At 36.7% G+C, this 16307-nt stretch overlaps 1 protein-coding gene across 1 annotated transcript; it reads left to right on the top strand.

Annotated features, from left to right (window-relative positions):
* The first annotated feature begins 5518 nt into the window (after positions 1-5518).
* LOC109238123 (probable methyltransferase PMT2) lies at positions 5519-11980 on the top strand. The gene is made up of 7 exons (XM_019404552.1): positions 5519-5855; positions 6831-7485; positions 7610-7820; positions 8310-8604; positions 9839-10213; positions 10748-10825; positions 11554-11980. The coding sequence occupies exons 2-7, from the start codon at positions 6838-6840 to the stop codon at positions 11780-11782; spliced, it is 1836 nt and encodes a 611-aa protein (XP_019260097.1). The 5' UTR covers positions 5519-5855; positions 6831-6837; the 3' UTR covers positions 11783-11980.
* Positions 11981-16307: the final 4327 nt, after the last annotated feature.

Raw genomic sequence — 16307 nt, 5'->3', positions numbered from 1 at the left:
CAATGATTTTCCGATTTTAAAACGGGATTTGTTCTTTGCTTCCTCAATTATTCTATTCTTCGATGACTTGCTAATTTTATTATCCTTAGACATTTTTATCTCAAAAGTATTCTTTAACCTTTTTTGACATAGCAATTATTTTTAGCAAGCCCGAAGAAAAGCAATTGGAGTTATCCGGAGGATCCGAATAAAATACATGTTGAATACAATAATTGTTTTGATTGTTACTTAAATTTTATTATATCGTATCGTTAAATTCATATGTTACGACGAAAAGTATCACTTTATGTAACAACCGATTTGGTGTGGTCGCTTCATTACCTTATTTTTCATCTCATTTTGCTCTTCCTTATTATTAAATAATGCTATTATCTTTTATCCTACCTCTTTATATAATAATTCTATTTTGTACTGTACTTTTTTTTAAAATAATATTACAAGTTTATTTTTCATATTGTTGGTGCATGACATCATGAAACGACGATAAACAAACAATCTATTCAAACATAATAAACATCAAAATAATACAATACAATACAATATTATACAATACATTATACAACAATACATAACAATCATCCAAACAAGTGCTTTGAGCTATCTCTAAGGCGAATTAACAATCTAAAATTCATAAGCGTCTACAACGATCTCAAGTTAATATACAATAATAATCAAATATTTGTAGATATTTTATAAATTTCTTAATAAATATATAGAGTTTGGGCAAAAGCTATTAAATTTATGCAAATCCATACGTAAAACTGTAATTCGCCTTTGTGTAAGTTGAATCTTGAAAAATAGTTACTACTTGTGAAGAATTTCAAACTGAGTTTGTCACAATTTTCAAGTTCAAAAACTGAAACTCAATTTTAATAAAATTTGAAAATTTGATTTTTTTTGTTGCAATGAATAAAAATTACAAATTTAAATTTTTTTCCGAATGAGAAATTGGATTTTAAAAATTAACTTCTTTTTTCAGGATTAGTTCAAATAAGATATTAAAATTCAAAAACTTCAAACAAACGCCACGAGACCTTTACAATTATGATTTCTACCTAGTAATTACGTAGTTTTTACGTAATTTCTATGATTTCTTGCATAATGATTGAGTTTACATAACGTGACAGTATTTATGAAAACTTCCCATGTCTTTCCTGAAACAATACGCAAATTAGGGATCTCCAAAGTTCTAAAATCCAGACTTCTACTAATGTTCATAATTTCACCTAATTATTACCTCGGCAATTGAAAAACATTAAGATTTTTTTTTTTTTTTTGATTTTTTTTTGAGTTTTTTTTTTTTTTTTTGTGTAAAACCACCGTCAAAAAGCTCCCACGAAAGAGGGGAAATTAACCTATGTCGTGGTCCACACCATGTCGGTGGACCATCTTCCAAAATAGATCAAACATCATAAGGACCCCTACCCAGCTACCATCAAAACGCACCTGAATCATCACTATCTAGGGGTGTTCGTCGGTCGGTACGGTACGTTATTTAGACATTTCGATTCGGTATTTTCGGTATTCGGTTTCTTAAAATCCTTACCAATACCGTACCTAATTAAATTCGGTATGGTTCGGTTTTTCTCCTTAGGGTTTCGGTTTATTCGGTTCGGTAATTTCGGTTTATTCGGTTTGAATACCTAACTAGTGCATAGAGCCATAGACTATAATATTCTTAATTAAAGTACTCAAAAATACAAAACTGAAAATGTTTGTTGACAAAAAATTTGTCCAAAACTAACAAATATCGATCTAAATAGAGAAAAGTGTACATAAAAGAATATTTGATCATTAGAAATGTCTTGTTACTTGTTTAGAGTTAATTGCTGAACTTAGAGAATAAAAGAAAGTAAAATTTAGATTTTTTATATTTATATTATAATTGATAATATATGTTTTGTGTAATATAATATATATTTCGGTACGGTATCGGTATTTCAGTTTTTTATTTTAAAAAACCAAATACCATGCATAATACCATTTTTTTGAAAAACTTAAACCAAATACCATACCATATACCAAAGTACCGTATACCAAATACCAAAATTTTCGGTTTCGGTACGGTAATTCGGTATTTACCAAATTATGCACAGCCTTATCACTATCTCATTGACTCGTGATCTCCAGCCGTTCATTTTTGCTTGCTGCTTGATGACCCGATAGGTCATCTCATGTTTTAGAATCAAATTTTGTGTTTTGAAGCCTTAGATATCTCATTTTAGTCTTTCTAAATTTGCGTGCGCGGTCCGGGTGTTTATCCGAAAGGCTTATATGTTAAAAACTGATAGAAATAAGAATTTTGCCTTAAAAATTCATTTGAGTTGACTTCGGTCAACGTTTTGGGAAAACGGACCTGGATCCGAGTTTTGACGGTCCCGGTGGGTCAGTATCGAAATATTGGACTTGGGCGTATGTCCGGAATCGAATTGAATTTAGAAATCTGATTTTTTCTGCTTCAGTTGTTATCCGATGTGTTCTTCTTCGCGTTCGCGAAAGTAATCTCGCGAACGCGAAGAGTGAGCTGGGCTGGGGAAGAATTTCTTCTTCGCGACCGCGGAGCGATGGGGGCCTTACCCTTCGCGAACGCGACCAGCACCTTGCGAACGCGACCAGCACCTCGCGAACGCGTAGCTTTAGGGGACCTGGGGGAGGGGTCAGTCATTTCTTCATCGCGAACGCGAGCCCTGGCTCGCGAACGCGAAGGCCAGAGAGGAGCATCCTTCGCGAACGCGTAAGCCACTTGGGCTGCTGCACATCACGAACACGTCAGGCCCTTCGCGAACGCGAAGAAGGCCTGGCGCCTAGAACTTTAAACATTTCAAAAACGGGATTTCTCACATTTTTCATAATCCTTCCATTAGAGCTCGGCCTAGGTACGATTTCGAAGAGAAAACTCAATACCAATTCATAGGTTTGTGCTCTTTAACTCAATTTCTTTCATTTCTTACATCATTCTTGAATTCCTAGCCCTAATCTTTGTTCTTCCATAGTAGAAAAACCAGGAATTTAGGAAGAATTGAGGGGTTTCTGCAAATTGGGAATTTAGACCTCAAATTGGGGCCGGATTCCGAAACTAATTATAATCGGGCTCGGTGGTGAATGGGTAAATGGATTTAGGTCCGAACCTCTAATTTTGACCAAGCGGGCCGGGGGTAAATTTTTGACTTTTTGGGGAAAGTTTGGAAAATCCAAATTTATGCATTGTAATTGATTTCTTTAGCAATATTTGATATTATTGAGTTAATTGTGGCTAGATACGAGTGATTTGGAGACGGATTCTAAAGAAAAAAGGGAAAGTCCCCGGTAAAGTTTTGAATTGACTGCAGAGTGAGGTAAGTATTGTGTCTAACCTTGACTGAGGGAATTAGGAACCCTCGAACTATGTGCTATGTGAATTTCATGTGAACGGTGTATATGCGAGGTGGCGAGTGCTTATATGCCGCTGAATTATCTGTTTTCCCTGATTTTCCGCTTTTCCCTAATTATTTACTTTCCTTCTTAACTGTTATATGCTCTAAATGCTTTCCATGCTTAACTGCTACCTGTTAATCAATGTCTTCTCCTGTTAATGATATTAGCTCTTTTCATAGTTTCATGATTCCCTGCTATTTGCTTATATTGACTTACTTGCACCTTCTAATTGTCAATTACTGGATTGGTCTCTCTGTGTAGTATTACTTATGTAGATTCTTGTGTTGTACAAAGTTTCCCTCTTTGGTTCAGTTTGGTATTTGTTGATCGTAAAGTTTTTCGTGGTTTGAATTGTTAATTTGACTATGCACGTTGAGTATTTGGTACTGATATGGTGGGAATGGGTTGCACGCCGCAATAGATGAAATAAGGATGGATTGATATGGCGGAATAAGGATGAATTTGTACTGTACGGTGGGATCAGGTTGCATGTCGCAACAAATGGAATAAGTGTGGATACTATGGTGAAATAAGGGTGAATCATGATACTGATATTGATATATGGTGGGATCGCGTTGCGCGCCGCAACATTTATATATTATTTATGTTGTTGATGTTATTACGGTGAAATAAGGGAGGATTCTGTGTTGTTCGGTGGGATCGGGTTGCGCGCCGCAACGATCTATGTGTTTTCATTTTTGAGTTGTGTTTGGTTTTCGGTATTCTCATCTAAAATGCTAAGGATTGGTAATTCTGGACGAAACTGATTTATTTCTTGAGGATGTAGTTATTGTTTTCAGTTGACTGCTCCATCCTGTTTAGTATTTCTATTTTTCTGTCATTGTTATATATTGCGTACATGTTGTAGTGTAGGTGACCCGCCTTAGCCTCGTCACTACTTCGTCGAAGTTAAGTTCGGCACTTACAGAGTACATGGGGTCGGTTGTACTCATACTACACTTTGCACTTCTTGTGCAGATTTTGGAGTCGGTCCCAGTGGCGGCTATCAGTGAGCTCGGATCGGAAAACGCACGACTTGAGGTACAACTGTTCCGCGCCCGCAGCTCTTGGAGCCCCCTTCTCTTCCTTATTTAGATGTGTATTTTCATTCAGACAACTTTGTATTTGTTTCAAACCCTTGTACATATTATTCTAGTAGCTCGTACACTTGTGACACCAGGTTCAGGGATTTGTAATAAACGTTTGGCAGTTTTAACTTCCGCATTTATACTTTAGATTATTTCAGTTATTTAAGTTATTTCTTAGTATTTAATTCAAAATATTAAAAATGGATAAATTGTTCTAACGTTGGCTTGCCTAGCAAGTGAAATGTTAGGCACCATCACGATCCCGAGGGTGGGAATTCCGGGTCGTGACAACTACGATAACAACGAACCCGGTGTAATACCACGAGTGAATCTGGAGAGGCTAGTGTATATCTAGACCTTACCCCTACCTTGTGAAGATAGAGAGGCTGTCCGGAATAGACCCTCGACTATTTTAATAAAAAAACCACCTATCCCTTCACCATATTTATCCCACATTGGCGTCAAAAACTATTGTTCCTACGTTTCGTATTATGTGAAACGTATTATGTGAACTTATTTGATTGATTATAGAGCATATGATAGGATAAAAATTTGTTATCTTTTACATGTAATAACAATGTTATGGTTATTAAAATATGGAGCAAATGAAACGAAAGGTGTTTTTTTTTGGTAGCAAGCTAAAACAATAATATCACATAAATGGAACCAAAAAACACACAGTATACAATTACTATTTTCGCTGTCAAAAAGGCTTTCTTTTACCATATATTTTCAAATATTTTAAATTTATATACTATTGTAATTTATAATATTTATATAACTTTAATTTGTAAATGTATATTCGAATCATACTAATTTTACCCATCATACTCTGAATTCTACCAATAGTTTCACCTTAAACTTAGTAACAATCCGACCACAGTGGATTCATGGGCACCGACTGCTAGTCCTTCCTAGATCTTAACATGTCCGGTAGGTCCCACACATTCAATTTTTCCAATCAATTCGCGCGTGGGACCTATTGCAGATCTGAGATCCATTGGTGCAAACGCGGGACATGATTTATTATTAGCATAAAATAAAACAGCAGCATAATTAAAGAACCCCAGTTTTTCACTTTCTTCTATTTCTCTGTCTCTGTTTGTGTGTGTGTGTGTGAAAGAGAGAGAGAGAAGGAGACGTGCTTGTACGAGTGCTTGATCTATATATGCTAGAGAGATTATCAAGAAAGCATTTTCTTTGAATCAAAGTTGGGTTTTTTTCTGAAGTGGGTATTTTGCTAAATTCTTTTTTTTGGTTGATTTTTGATTACATTTGTCTGCAAAAGGAAAAAAAAAAAGGGGAAAGTTGGAAGATCATTAAGGAATTGTTGGAATCTTTTTGATGCCATTGGTATGTTCTTTAATCCTCTATTTAGCTGTGATCTATTAATCAATCAATGGAACTTTGTGATTTAGATTGGCTTTCTGGTTTTGTTGGTTTACTTGATATATTTGACAAGTGAGGTTTGTTTGAAAAACGTTTTGAACTCATATATGTTTTAAATCTGGTGTCTTTTTAGGTAATATTGATCATTGGTTTAGATTTGCTAAGTTCTAAATAAACTTGTGCTTTGAGCTTTTATTGTGTCATGTAAATCTTGGCTTCAAGTTTCTTCTTTGGAAGTGCATTGTTGTTTTTGTTTCACTATGTTGGATCAAAGATTTGTTATTGAGAGTTCGGTTTAATGATTAGACTGTTAGTGTTATGTAGGCCAGAATTCTCAAACCTGTAAAAGATCTGACTTTGATCCTTGTATTCTTATGTGTTTAAAAGATCCAACTTTTGTTACACCCAAAGGTGTAGCATAGTGGTTAATGAATTGGGAGGAGAACCATGAGGTCTCATGTTAGTCAAGGTGAACCCAAGTTGACGCATACACCATTGTCATAAATAGAAGATCCAAGTTTTGTCGGGTGTCCGACTTTGAACGTTGAGAAGTTATGCTAGTTTCCCACTACCTTAGATCTGCAGCTATTCGAGTTTCCATCTTATCCTACTTGGGAGAACATGAGCTTCATCTGATCTTTAATATTCCGTTGATTTCAACTAACTTTAGGAACTTAGATAGCATTTGGCTTGAAATGATTGGCATGGAGGTAGAACCTGAGGAACTTTGTAGGTTTATGTATAAAAAATACTATATGATCTTGAGAACTCAATAACCAATTATCATACTCTGACGTTTTTTGTTTCCTTCTAAATAATGGAAGACCATGTTTGTGCAATTTGTGATGTCTTGATTGGCTTGCATCTTTTACGAACTTGCAGGAAAATGTGCATTGGATTTCCTTTTCACTCCTAACTAGGTTATTGAAATTATTTCAGGGCTGCAATGGCGAACAAAAACGCAGGGGATAATAGGACTAGAACTTCTGTATCAATATTTATAGTAGCTGGTCTATGTTGCTTTTTCTATTTACTTGGAGCATGGCAAAGAAGCGGTTTCGGGAAAGGAGATAGTATAGCTCTGGCAGTTACCAAGACTGCTGGTGAGAATTGCGATATACTACCAAATCTCAATTTTGAGTCTCGTCATGCTGGCGAGGCAGGCGGTACTGATGAGTCAGAATCCGAAGTCGAAGAACTCAAACCATGTGATCCTCAGTACACTGATTACACACCATGCCAAGATCAAAAGCGTGCGATGACCTTCCCAAGGGAAAATATGAACTACCGAGAAAGGCATTGTCCACCTCAAGAGGAGAAGTTACATTGCCTTATTCCAGCACCTAAGGGATATGTTACCCCATTTCCATGGCCAAAAAGTCGGGATTATGTTCCTTATGCCAATGCTCCATATAAGAGCTTGACAGTTGAGAAAGCTATTCAGAACTGGGTTCAGTATGAGGGTAACGTGTTTAGGTTCCCGGGAGGAGGGACACAGTTTCCTCAAGGAGCAGATAAGTATATCGATCAGCTCGCTTCAGTAGTCCCGATCGAAAATGGGACAGTTCGGACTGCTTTGGACACTGGTTGTGGGGTATGTTTTCCTGCTTTATAAACTTAACTTTTCGCTTAAGATATGTCCCTTTGTCTTGCCTACATAAAAAGTATTTTGTTACTCTGTTGCTGTTTTCGGCTAAGAATTTCTCTAATCGTGACAGGTCGCAAGTTGGGGCGCTTATCTTTGGAAAAGGAATGTCATAGCAATGTCATTTGCCCCAAGAGACTCGCACGAAGCTCAGGTTCAGTTTGCTCTGGAAAGGGGTGTGCCTGCTGTTATTGGTGTACTAGGAACAATCAAAATGCCATATCCATCTAAAGCCTTTGATATGGCCCATTGTTCTCGTTGTCTTATCCCTTGGGGAGCTGCTGGTATGCATCTCGTCTTGATATCCAGAAAACATGGTTAAATTTTAAATAAGGAAGACATTTTACTTGTTTGTATTTACGTTTTATTGAAGGGCTTTTTTCATTTTTGGTCCGTTCGCCGAAATTACTTATGGGCGCTAGCCCAAATTTACGAAACATATACACTGGTTTGTGTATAATATACTGTATGTATATATTATATATATCTTATTTGTATACTTATACTTAATATACAAAACATATATTTGCTGGTTATTATCCTGAGCCGAGGGTCGATTGGAAACAGCCTCTCTGCCCTTTCGGGTAGGGGTAAGGCCTGTGTACGTATTACCCTCCCCAGACCCCACCTTGTGGGACTATACTGGGTAGTTGTTGTTGTATATTTGCTGGTTATTATCTTTTAGGGCGGCCCAAAAATGTGATTAGCCTTTACCAAATTATTACTTTCTGATAATGGTTTTTAATTGCATGTTTTGTTCTTTCATCGTGTAGATGGAGTCCTCATGATGGAAGTTGATCGAGTTCTTAGGCCTGGAGGCTACTGGGTACTTTCTGGACCTCCTATCAACTGGAAAACCAATTATAAGGCCTGGCAACGACCCAAGGAGGAACTTCAAGAAGAACAAAGGAAGATTGAAGAGGCCGCTAAACTTCTTTGCTGGGAGAAGATATCTGAGAAGGGTGAGACTGCTATTTGGCGGAAAAGAATGGATGCTGACTCATGCCGTTCTGCAGAAGAAAATTCGGCAGCCAGAATTTGTAAAGCTGATGATCCAGATAACGTCTGGTATGTCATCGTACTGAATACTCAAACCTCTCTATAATATAACGTCTGGTATGTCATCGTACTGAATACTCAAACCTCTCTATAATGGCAGCATTTGTCTGGAAATCTTTTCGCTGCTATGACGAGATACTGTTATAGAGAAGATATAATATACTATAACACGAAAGATCGGCTCCAAAGAAAACTTGGCCATTATAGTAAAATGTGTTGGAATGTGCTTCATGCTTCCCATGAGTGGCAGCTCTATTCTACTGTGAAAAAGTTTTCCTCTTGTGGTGCCGTAGAAAGAAATTAGAACATTTCATCAGTTAAAATTACTTGAGCTTGAGAAACTTATTTCTTATGAATTAATAGCATGCCAAGACGGTTCAGTATGCGGATTTAAGTTGTTTAGGTGGCAGAAGATTTGCCAAGTATGCAGGAAATTCATTTGCCTTAATCTGATAACGTGAATATTACATTGCTAACTTACTACGCGAACGCTGATGTGCAGTGGCTTAGTGTGCATGCTATAACTTATCACAACTCTCCAAGCCTGGGCCCCTTCTTTAATGCATTAGACACATTACTATCAGTTCAAAATTTTCTTTAATGATTTAAGCAGTATTTTAAAAGTAACATTTTTCCTTCATATTTAGTTACACCCTTGTTTGACCATCATTGGTGTTTCTCTGGTGTACTTACAAGCAATTCTGCACTTTAATCTGTCCTCCTATTCGCTTATTAGCAGTTCTGGCCATCTCATTATTTGATGATTCTTCTGCTTCTTATGGCAGCTGAAATTGTTCAATTGGTGCTTAATTCTTGTTGAACACAATGTATGTACCACTGCTGGAATACAATAATTTATAGCAAATTGCATGATGAACAACAGTGATCTACTTTAATGATCGGATACAAGATAAGCCTTGCTTTATCTTTGTCCGTACTGGTTTTCTGATAGAATTGAGTATTTTAACTGGTTTAATTTTGCAGCTATTGGTTTTGGGATTTCCAGAGAACTTAATGTAATTCACATTTTATCATAGCTGCCTTTTTTGTGCTGAATGTGGTATAACAGTAGGATTGATAATTTGATATATACAACCCGAAAATCATTTGTATTTTTAAATGCATGATTACCGTGTTTTGTCCGACGCAGCCAATTCATTGGACTTGGTTGTTGTGTTCATATAGATTCAGTATTGAAAATCAAGATCATGGCTGATCCGTTATTTTTGCCTTTTGGTTTCAGGTACAACAAAATGGAAACATGCATAACACCAAACAATGGTAACGGTGAGGATGAAAGTCTAAAGCCATTCCCTGAGAGACTTTATGCTGTTCCCCCGAGAATTGCCAACGGACAAGTTTCAGGAGTGTCTGTTGAGAAATATCAGGAGGACAACAAGAAATGGAAGAAACACGTAAGTGCTTATAAAAAGATCAACAAGCTCCTGGACACCGGAAGGTACCGCAACATTATGGACATGAACGCTGGACTAGGAGGTTTTGCAGCAGCGCTTCACTCTCCTAAATTTTGGGTTATGAATGTTATGCCAACAATAGCTGAGAAGAATACTTTGGGAGTTATATATGAACGGGGACTAATTGGCATTTATCATGATTGGTACGTACAACTATTGGAACAACCCTATCTTTTGAAAAGAATTGTCATATGAAAGGAAGCACTTGATATATAACCTGATATTAATATTCCTTTGTGCTTTCATTATTTGCATTGCTACTTCTAGCTTAGGTAGAGAAAATGTTAAGGTCTAGACCATAAGAGGATAATAAAATCATATTCTTCTGGGTTGAATATGTCACAAAAAGAGAGGCCTTAAACTTCAGATCACATTTCATGTTTGATGTAATCATCTCTTAAGATTCTGTGAAAATATTTCACAAATGCACTTAAGGCACATATATACAAAAAAATAGTTTCTTCATTTGTTTCTATCAGAAATGATTCCCGCTTTATTGAAATAGCAAAAGGGATGTCAAGAAAATACAGTATGCTGTTTAAGCCTGTATCCGATTTATCTTTGTTTTTTACAAAGAGATACAAGTGTTATATTTTATTTTATTCTATTTTATTATTTCTCTTCCGCTTGTCGAAGAGAAAGCTATCATCTGATCATACAGTAATCTTTTGATTCAGGTGTGAAGCATTTTCTACATACCCAAGGACGTATGATCTCATTCATGCTAGTGGCCTTTTCAGTTTATACAAGGATAAGTAAGTTTTTATCTTAATTATTTTATTTTTATTGCTAATTTACTTCTTAGCATGTTCTTCATTGAGATAAAGAGCCTAGTAGCACTGTGAGTATTGCAGCTCGTTATGAAGGTCTTATTGTTGGCCATGCCTAGTTGGCTACTAAGTAACGGTGACTTAATTGCTTCTACGCACAAATTCCTTTTTACGCCTGACCAAGCAGAGATAAAATTGTAGGAGTCTTTTTGGTCATCACATTAGAGGTAGGCGTGTAGACAAAGTTGCATCCGTGAAGGTTGGTTAATCTGACGCCAAATGAATTTTAGAACAATAGAAATTAGTTTACCTCAAATTGGTTCAAATACTTTGTCCAAGGGAACTTTGCCATTTAAGTAAAAGGGTCTAATTGATTGGGATACGATAAAAGGAAAGGTAGCTTAAGTAAATATAGACTGATAGTTTTAATTACTTAAATTTTTAGGGTAGTAACCTTCTCAAGATCAAGTATGGTAGAATAACTGATATTTGACGTACCAGCACAAGTTTGCGTGCGTAATTGTGGTGTCCTTCTTATTGAATTAGTAATGCCAACTTGTCGCTCTGGTCTCTCACGTCTCTCCCAACTAGTGACCCCCAGCCAAAGAAAGAAAAAATTTCAGATGAAATGGAGATACAGAAAAACATTAATACTAATTTCGGACTAAGTTAGCATTTTAACATTCTTATGTGTCTGTTTTCTAATTTTACAGGTGTGAATTTGAAGACATTCTCTTAGAGATGGACCGTATTTTGCGTCCAGAAGGAGCTGTCATTCTTAGAGATGACGTAGATGTACTGATCAAGGTGAAGAAGATAATAGGAGGCATGAGGTGGAACTTCAAATTGATGGATCATGAGGACGGTCCCCTTGTTCCTGAGAAAATATTGGTTGCTGTCAAACAATATTGGACTCTTAACTCCACAACATCCTCGCAATGAAATGCCACCGAATATGTTTGATCCGTGAATTCGTAGATCAGGAAGGCCAACATTTTACGACTACAAATCCATGGTTATGCCACCACGAGAAAGTTTTGATCGAGCAAGGTCCTTAGGAGGAGGCTCCACGGCGTATCTTTAATGTTGATGGATCCATAAGTTATACCAGATTATTCCTTTACAATCGTCTTCATTTCATCTCTCTTCCATGTCTCGTTAGATAATGACACTAAAAGCTGAGCTACGTAGGATTATTTATGAAGCTTTTCAAGAATCCTTAGAAAAACATTTCCTTCCCTTCAAAAACAGACTCTGTAATGTGTTCAATTAAAGTGGAACCTTTGGATCGTGTTTATTTCTTATATGATATCTTGATTGAGAAAGTGTTATTCTTCAAGAGAATGTGTGGAGTAGTATCTTTGTCTCTTGATCCAGTCTTTAGTAGGGAAATGCAAATAGTATGAACCTCCTATATATTTGAGGTACTTTTTTAGGTTTACTCATCCGGTGTCTCAGTACTCGCATTAAGGCTTCGACTTATTTGGATCCGCGCGCTGTGTAACCTATATATTTGAGGTTCTTTTTTAGGTTTACCCAATTTGTGTCCCAGTACCCACATTAAGGCTTCGACTTAGCCAGGATTCGCGTGTGTATATACTATATATTTGAGTTTTTTTTTTTAGGTTTCCCGTTCGGTGTCTCAATACCCGCATTAAGGCTTCGATTTATCCAGGATTCGCGCGCAGTGTAACTTACACATCTGAGGTTCTGAACCTCTACTTGTACTTGACACGTGTCATTACCACTAGGCTACTAGGTTTTCTAGGTACAGTTATTTAAGACAAATTTTGTTACTAAGTGAAGCTAAGAGCCAAAGCACACCGATTATCCATCTGCATCTAGAAACTAAGCCAAAAAACATACTATCTCTATTAGCCACGTCAAACTACATGCATCCCTTGTAAGAACGAATTTCTCAGCCATAATTGTATCTAAGTACATGACCACCAACATGTTGGGACTGCCCTACATTTTCTTAAAATATTATTTTGGTTTAACATTTAGTATTCGAAACAGACTGATTCGACTAATCCAGATTTGCACCAGTCGACACACTTGCTCGCTCCTGAACTCTGGAGCGAGTTCAGCCACCACCTCTGGGTCTGAGCTCTGCTCGAGCATAGTCAGCCAGCTTCGTGACTTCGCTTAGCTTCCAGCGTCGCAAAGGGATAATCTTTCACTATCTAGGCGCCCTCGAAGGAAGGGTCCCACGGACATCTTCCCCAAAGGTCAAGCTGTAGTTCCTGTCCCTGGGAAAAGTGAGGAGATAAAATGCTCCCTATTGAAAGGTTCTCCATTTCAAAGGCTCGAAACCGAGATTCTGAGTTAAGTGCGGAGGGATCCCAATACCATTTCGCCACACGCCTCGGTGGTGGGACTACCACACCTTACATGTTGCTAACTAAGTTGTAAATCGTGTGCTGTGTGTATCAAGTAGTACGTGAATATCTGGATCTGCAGAAGAATTTGCCGACAAGGGGCATGTACATATGAATTATCACCACTATTGATACCAAATGAGTTAAAATTTGTTATCTGTTCATACTCAGATTTGATTGTAAATGTTGTAGATATGGTGAACCTTGTGTGGCCAATAATCCATATGGGCCAAATTCACAAAGCAACATTTAATTGACTTGTTCTTCTGTTTTTATAACTTGTGATAGCTAAAGCTTGAGCTAATGTGGGGCAACTGCATTGATATGAAAGCCTTTTTGATAGACTCCTAACCCATCTACTTCTACACCATATTTAAAACAAATTAAATATATTCCACAAAGGACAAGCAAATATTCTGCATTTCTGTTAGATATTAAATTTAAACAGCATATTTATATCGTCGGACCTCTCTATAACAGCATCCCTATATAACAATCATTCACTATAAAAACCAAGTTTTTTCGGAACCGATTTTAATATTATGTTATAATATATGTACTCTATAACAGAACTTCAATGTAACAGCCAAAAAATATCGGAACAAATGAGGCTGTTATAGAGAGGTTTGAGTATGTAACCAATTTTACTATACAAGTTATAGCTTTATGGTTGAGAATTGCAAATTAAAGGTGAGAGTAACTTGTCGCCTCGAAAACAATTTAAGTGCGTTTGGTATGATATAAGTCATTTTCTCATATTTTTTTATGGAATATGTTCAATTTTACTCAGAATTGAATTATAGTTTTGTCACACCTCCTTTTTTACACACCTATTCCGAAGGATAATGTATAAGGGAGTTTTTCCATTTGAAGTGACATTATTCGAAATGGGATTATTTGTTTGTTTTTAGAGTCGCCACTTGGGATAGGATTGGCTTTTGGTGTCCCAAGTCACCGGTTTAATTTGAATCCCAAATCGAGGAAAATTTCGACTTCCCAATTGGAGTCTGCGAACCAGAAATTCTGAATAAGGAATTCTGTTGACCCTTGGTGTTAGGCACCCCCGGATCCCGTGGTTCTAGCACGGTCGCTTAAATTATTATAAATGGCTAAAATCTGATTTTTTTGCATGTTCTAACTTATGTGCCTTTTGAATTTAAAACCGCTTTTATTATTATTTTTTAAAGAGAATTGCAACGTCGTGAAAACGCGTCTCGAACCACGTCACATAAATGCACCCGCGGTTTTTGACACATTTCGACTTCGTTGAGACTTGGATTTGGGTCACATAAATGTGCACCCGTATTTAAGAAGGTAATATTATTAAATGTCGGGCCTAAAGCAGCTAACGTATTATTAACTTCACGGGAGGCCATGAGATTCGCTAAATGGCACGTCCCGAATTCTAAGAATTTTAATAAAACATTTAATGAGGGCCCCGCGATTTTATGGATTTTGTTTTGCGAGGCTCGTCTCATTTTTTATTAAAGGCCAACCTAAAGCAACTATGATTTTCTATTGAATTTGTCTCTAAAGGGCCTAGTTAATTAATTAACATATCAGTAAACTATCAATTAAGGAATCTGGACCCTCAAACTCAAGTCCACACCTGAACAAGAGGAAAACCTCTTAGTTCAAATGTGCTACCTAGCTTGAGAGGCCCAAGATTAACAAATATCTTTTAGCCCTTAGCTCAATAATATGACCAGTAGGGTAGAGCTTTCAGCACCTTGGGCCTCGAAACCAACCCCAAAATGAGGAAATTTGGTCAGATTTTATAAGAAGTTGCCCAGTCGTGGGCCTCTATGCAGGCCCAAATCGAAAGCAAAATACACATTGGGACCTAGTGATTTAATCCCAGATCAGACCATCGCTCAGCACACATGGGCTAATTCAAGCTACTTGGGCTTCTGATTATGCCATTAGGCCCAAATCTTATTAAAAAAAAAATACTGCTTTGGCTCATGAATGAGCCCAAACTGATGTTAATTCTTGGGCCTGTTAAATAATTTTCTAAAGCAAATGCACCATTTATTCATACCACAGGCATGCTGGTTTTAGAACAATTCACACAATTTCAACTTGTTTGCCTATTGATAACTAACATCCTCAACACGAAAATTTAACAGCAGTTTCAGTAATTCACAAATCCTCAAGCTAATATGGAATACAAGGCAAATGCTGACATTAAGTTGTAATCTAATTATTCTGCACTTCACGTTTCAGCGCATACATAATGAACACATCAAACTAACTAGTTATGTCAAGCTACAAGTGATGCTGACCACTATTAATTTTGGACTTTGCTTTTAATCTACACCTTAATCCAAACTTAATCCTCAAACTAACATAACAAACACACTGGAACTGACTAAAACATAGCTAACATCACACTCATACAAGTCTGAAAATCAGTTCATGCAGTCCAATCACTACAAATCAGTGTATTACTCAAATAAAAATAACTGCTCTATGCTTTTAAGCTAAAATAGAACGGGAGATTTCAGGGATCAAATCAAATAACATTTCATTACTTTATCTTCCAAATCAACCCTACATTGATTCTTCACAGGTCATATGAGACCAAAGGAGTACCTGGAGAATGGATAAATGAAAGGAATGAGAATCAGCAGGGCAGATAACAACAATTGAAACCAGCAGTCCAGAAACGATTTCAAAAAACAGCTAATTCAGGAACAATTTTGAAATTCCATTGAGAGATCACACAGCTACAATTCTTCCACTGAAATTCCTCAAAATCAACTCGAACACACCCACATAAACTCAAAATATTTCTAGAAACATTATAAAACCCTCAGTGATTAAGATTTGAGCTAGGGATTGACCATTAGATGCTGAAATATCAAACTTGAACTTGGGATTTCAATGAAACAGTAACTTTTAAATTTTGGATTTGTCTATTATATTTTTTTTTAAATTTAGGCTTCAGATCTGTGGAAGAGGTTTTTGGGGGGGAATTTTTTAGAGGTTCTAAGACTTCTTATGCAAGGCAAATGAATGCCTATTTATAGGCAAGCTTAGGGTATAACTTCAGGTTTTCATTTTACTCTTTAGTCCCTATTTTA

This window comes from Nicotiana attenuata, unplaced genomic scaffold (genome assembly GCF_001879085.1).
Source record: "Nicotiana attenuata strain UT unplaced genomic scaffold, NIATTr2, whole genome shotgun sequence".
NCBI classification, from domain to species: Eukaryota; Viridiplantae; Streptophyta; class Magnoliopsida; order Solanales; family Solanaceae; genus Nicotiana; species Nicotiana attenuata.
The sequence above is the reverse complement of the archived record's forward strand: the minus strand, read 5'-3'. Positions and strand labels throughout refer to the sequence as shown.

Bases quoted from the DNA above. Each gene is read 5' to 3' on its own strand.
- LOC109238123 (XM_019404552.1), top strand. From the start codon at position 6,838: ATGGCGAACAAAAACGCAGGGGATAATAGGACTAGAACTTCTGTATCA. The intron at 7,821-8,309 runs GTATGCATCTCG...TTCATCGTGTAG, and splicing joins TATCCCTTGGGGAGCTGCTG to ATGGAGTCCTCATGATGGAA. The intron at 8,605-9,838 runs GTATGTCATCGT...TTTTGGTTTCAG, and splicing joins GATGATCCAGATAACGTCTG to GTACAACAAAATGGAAACAT.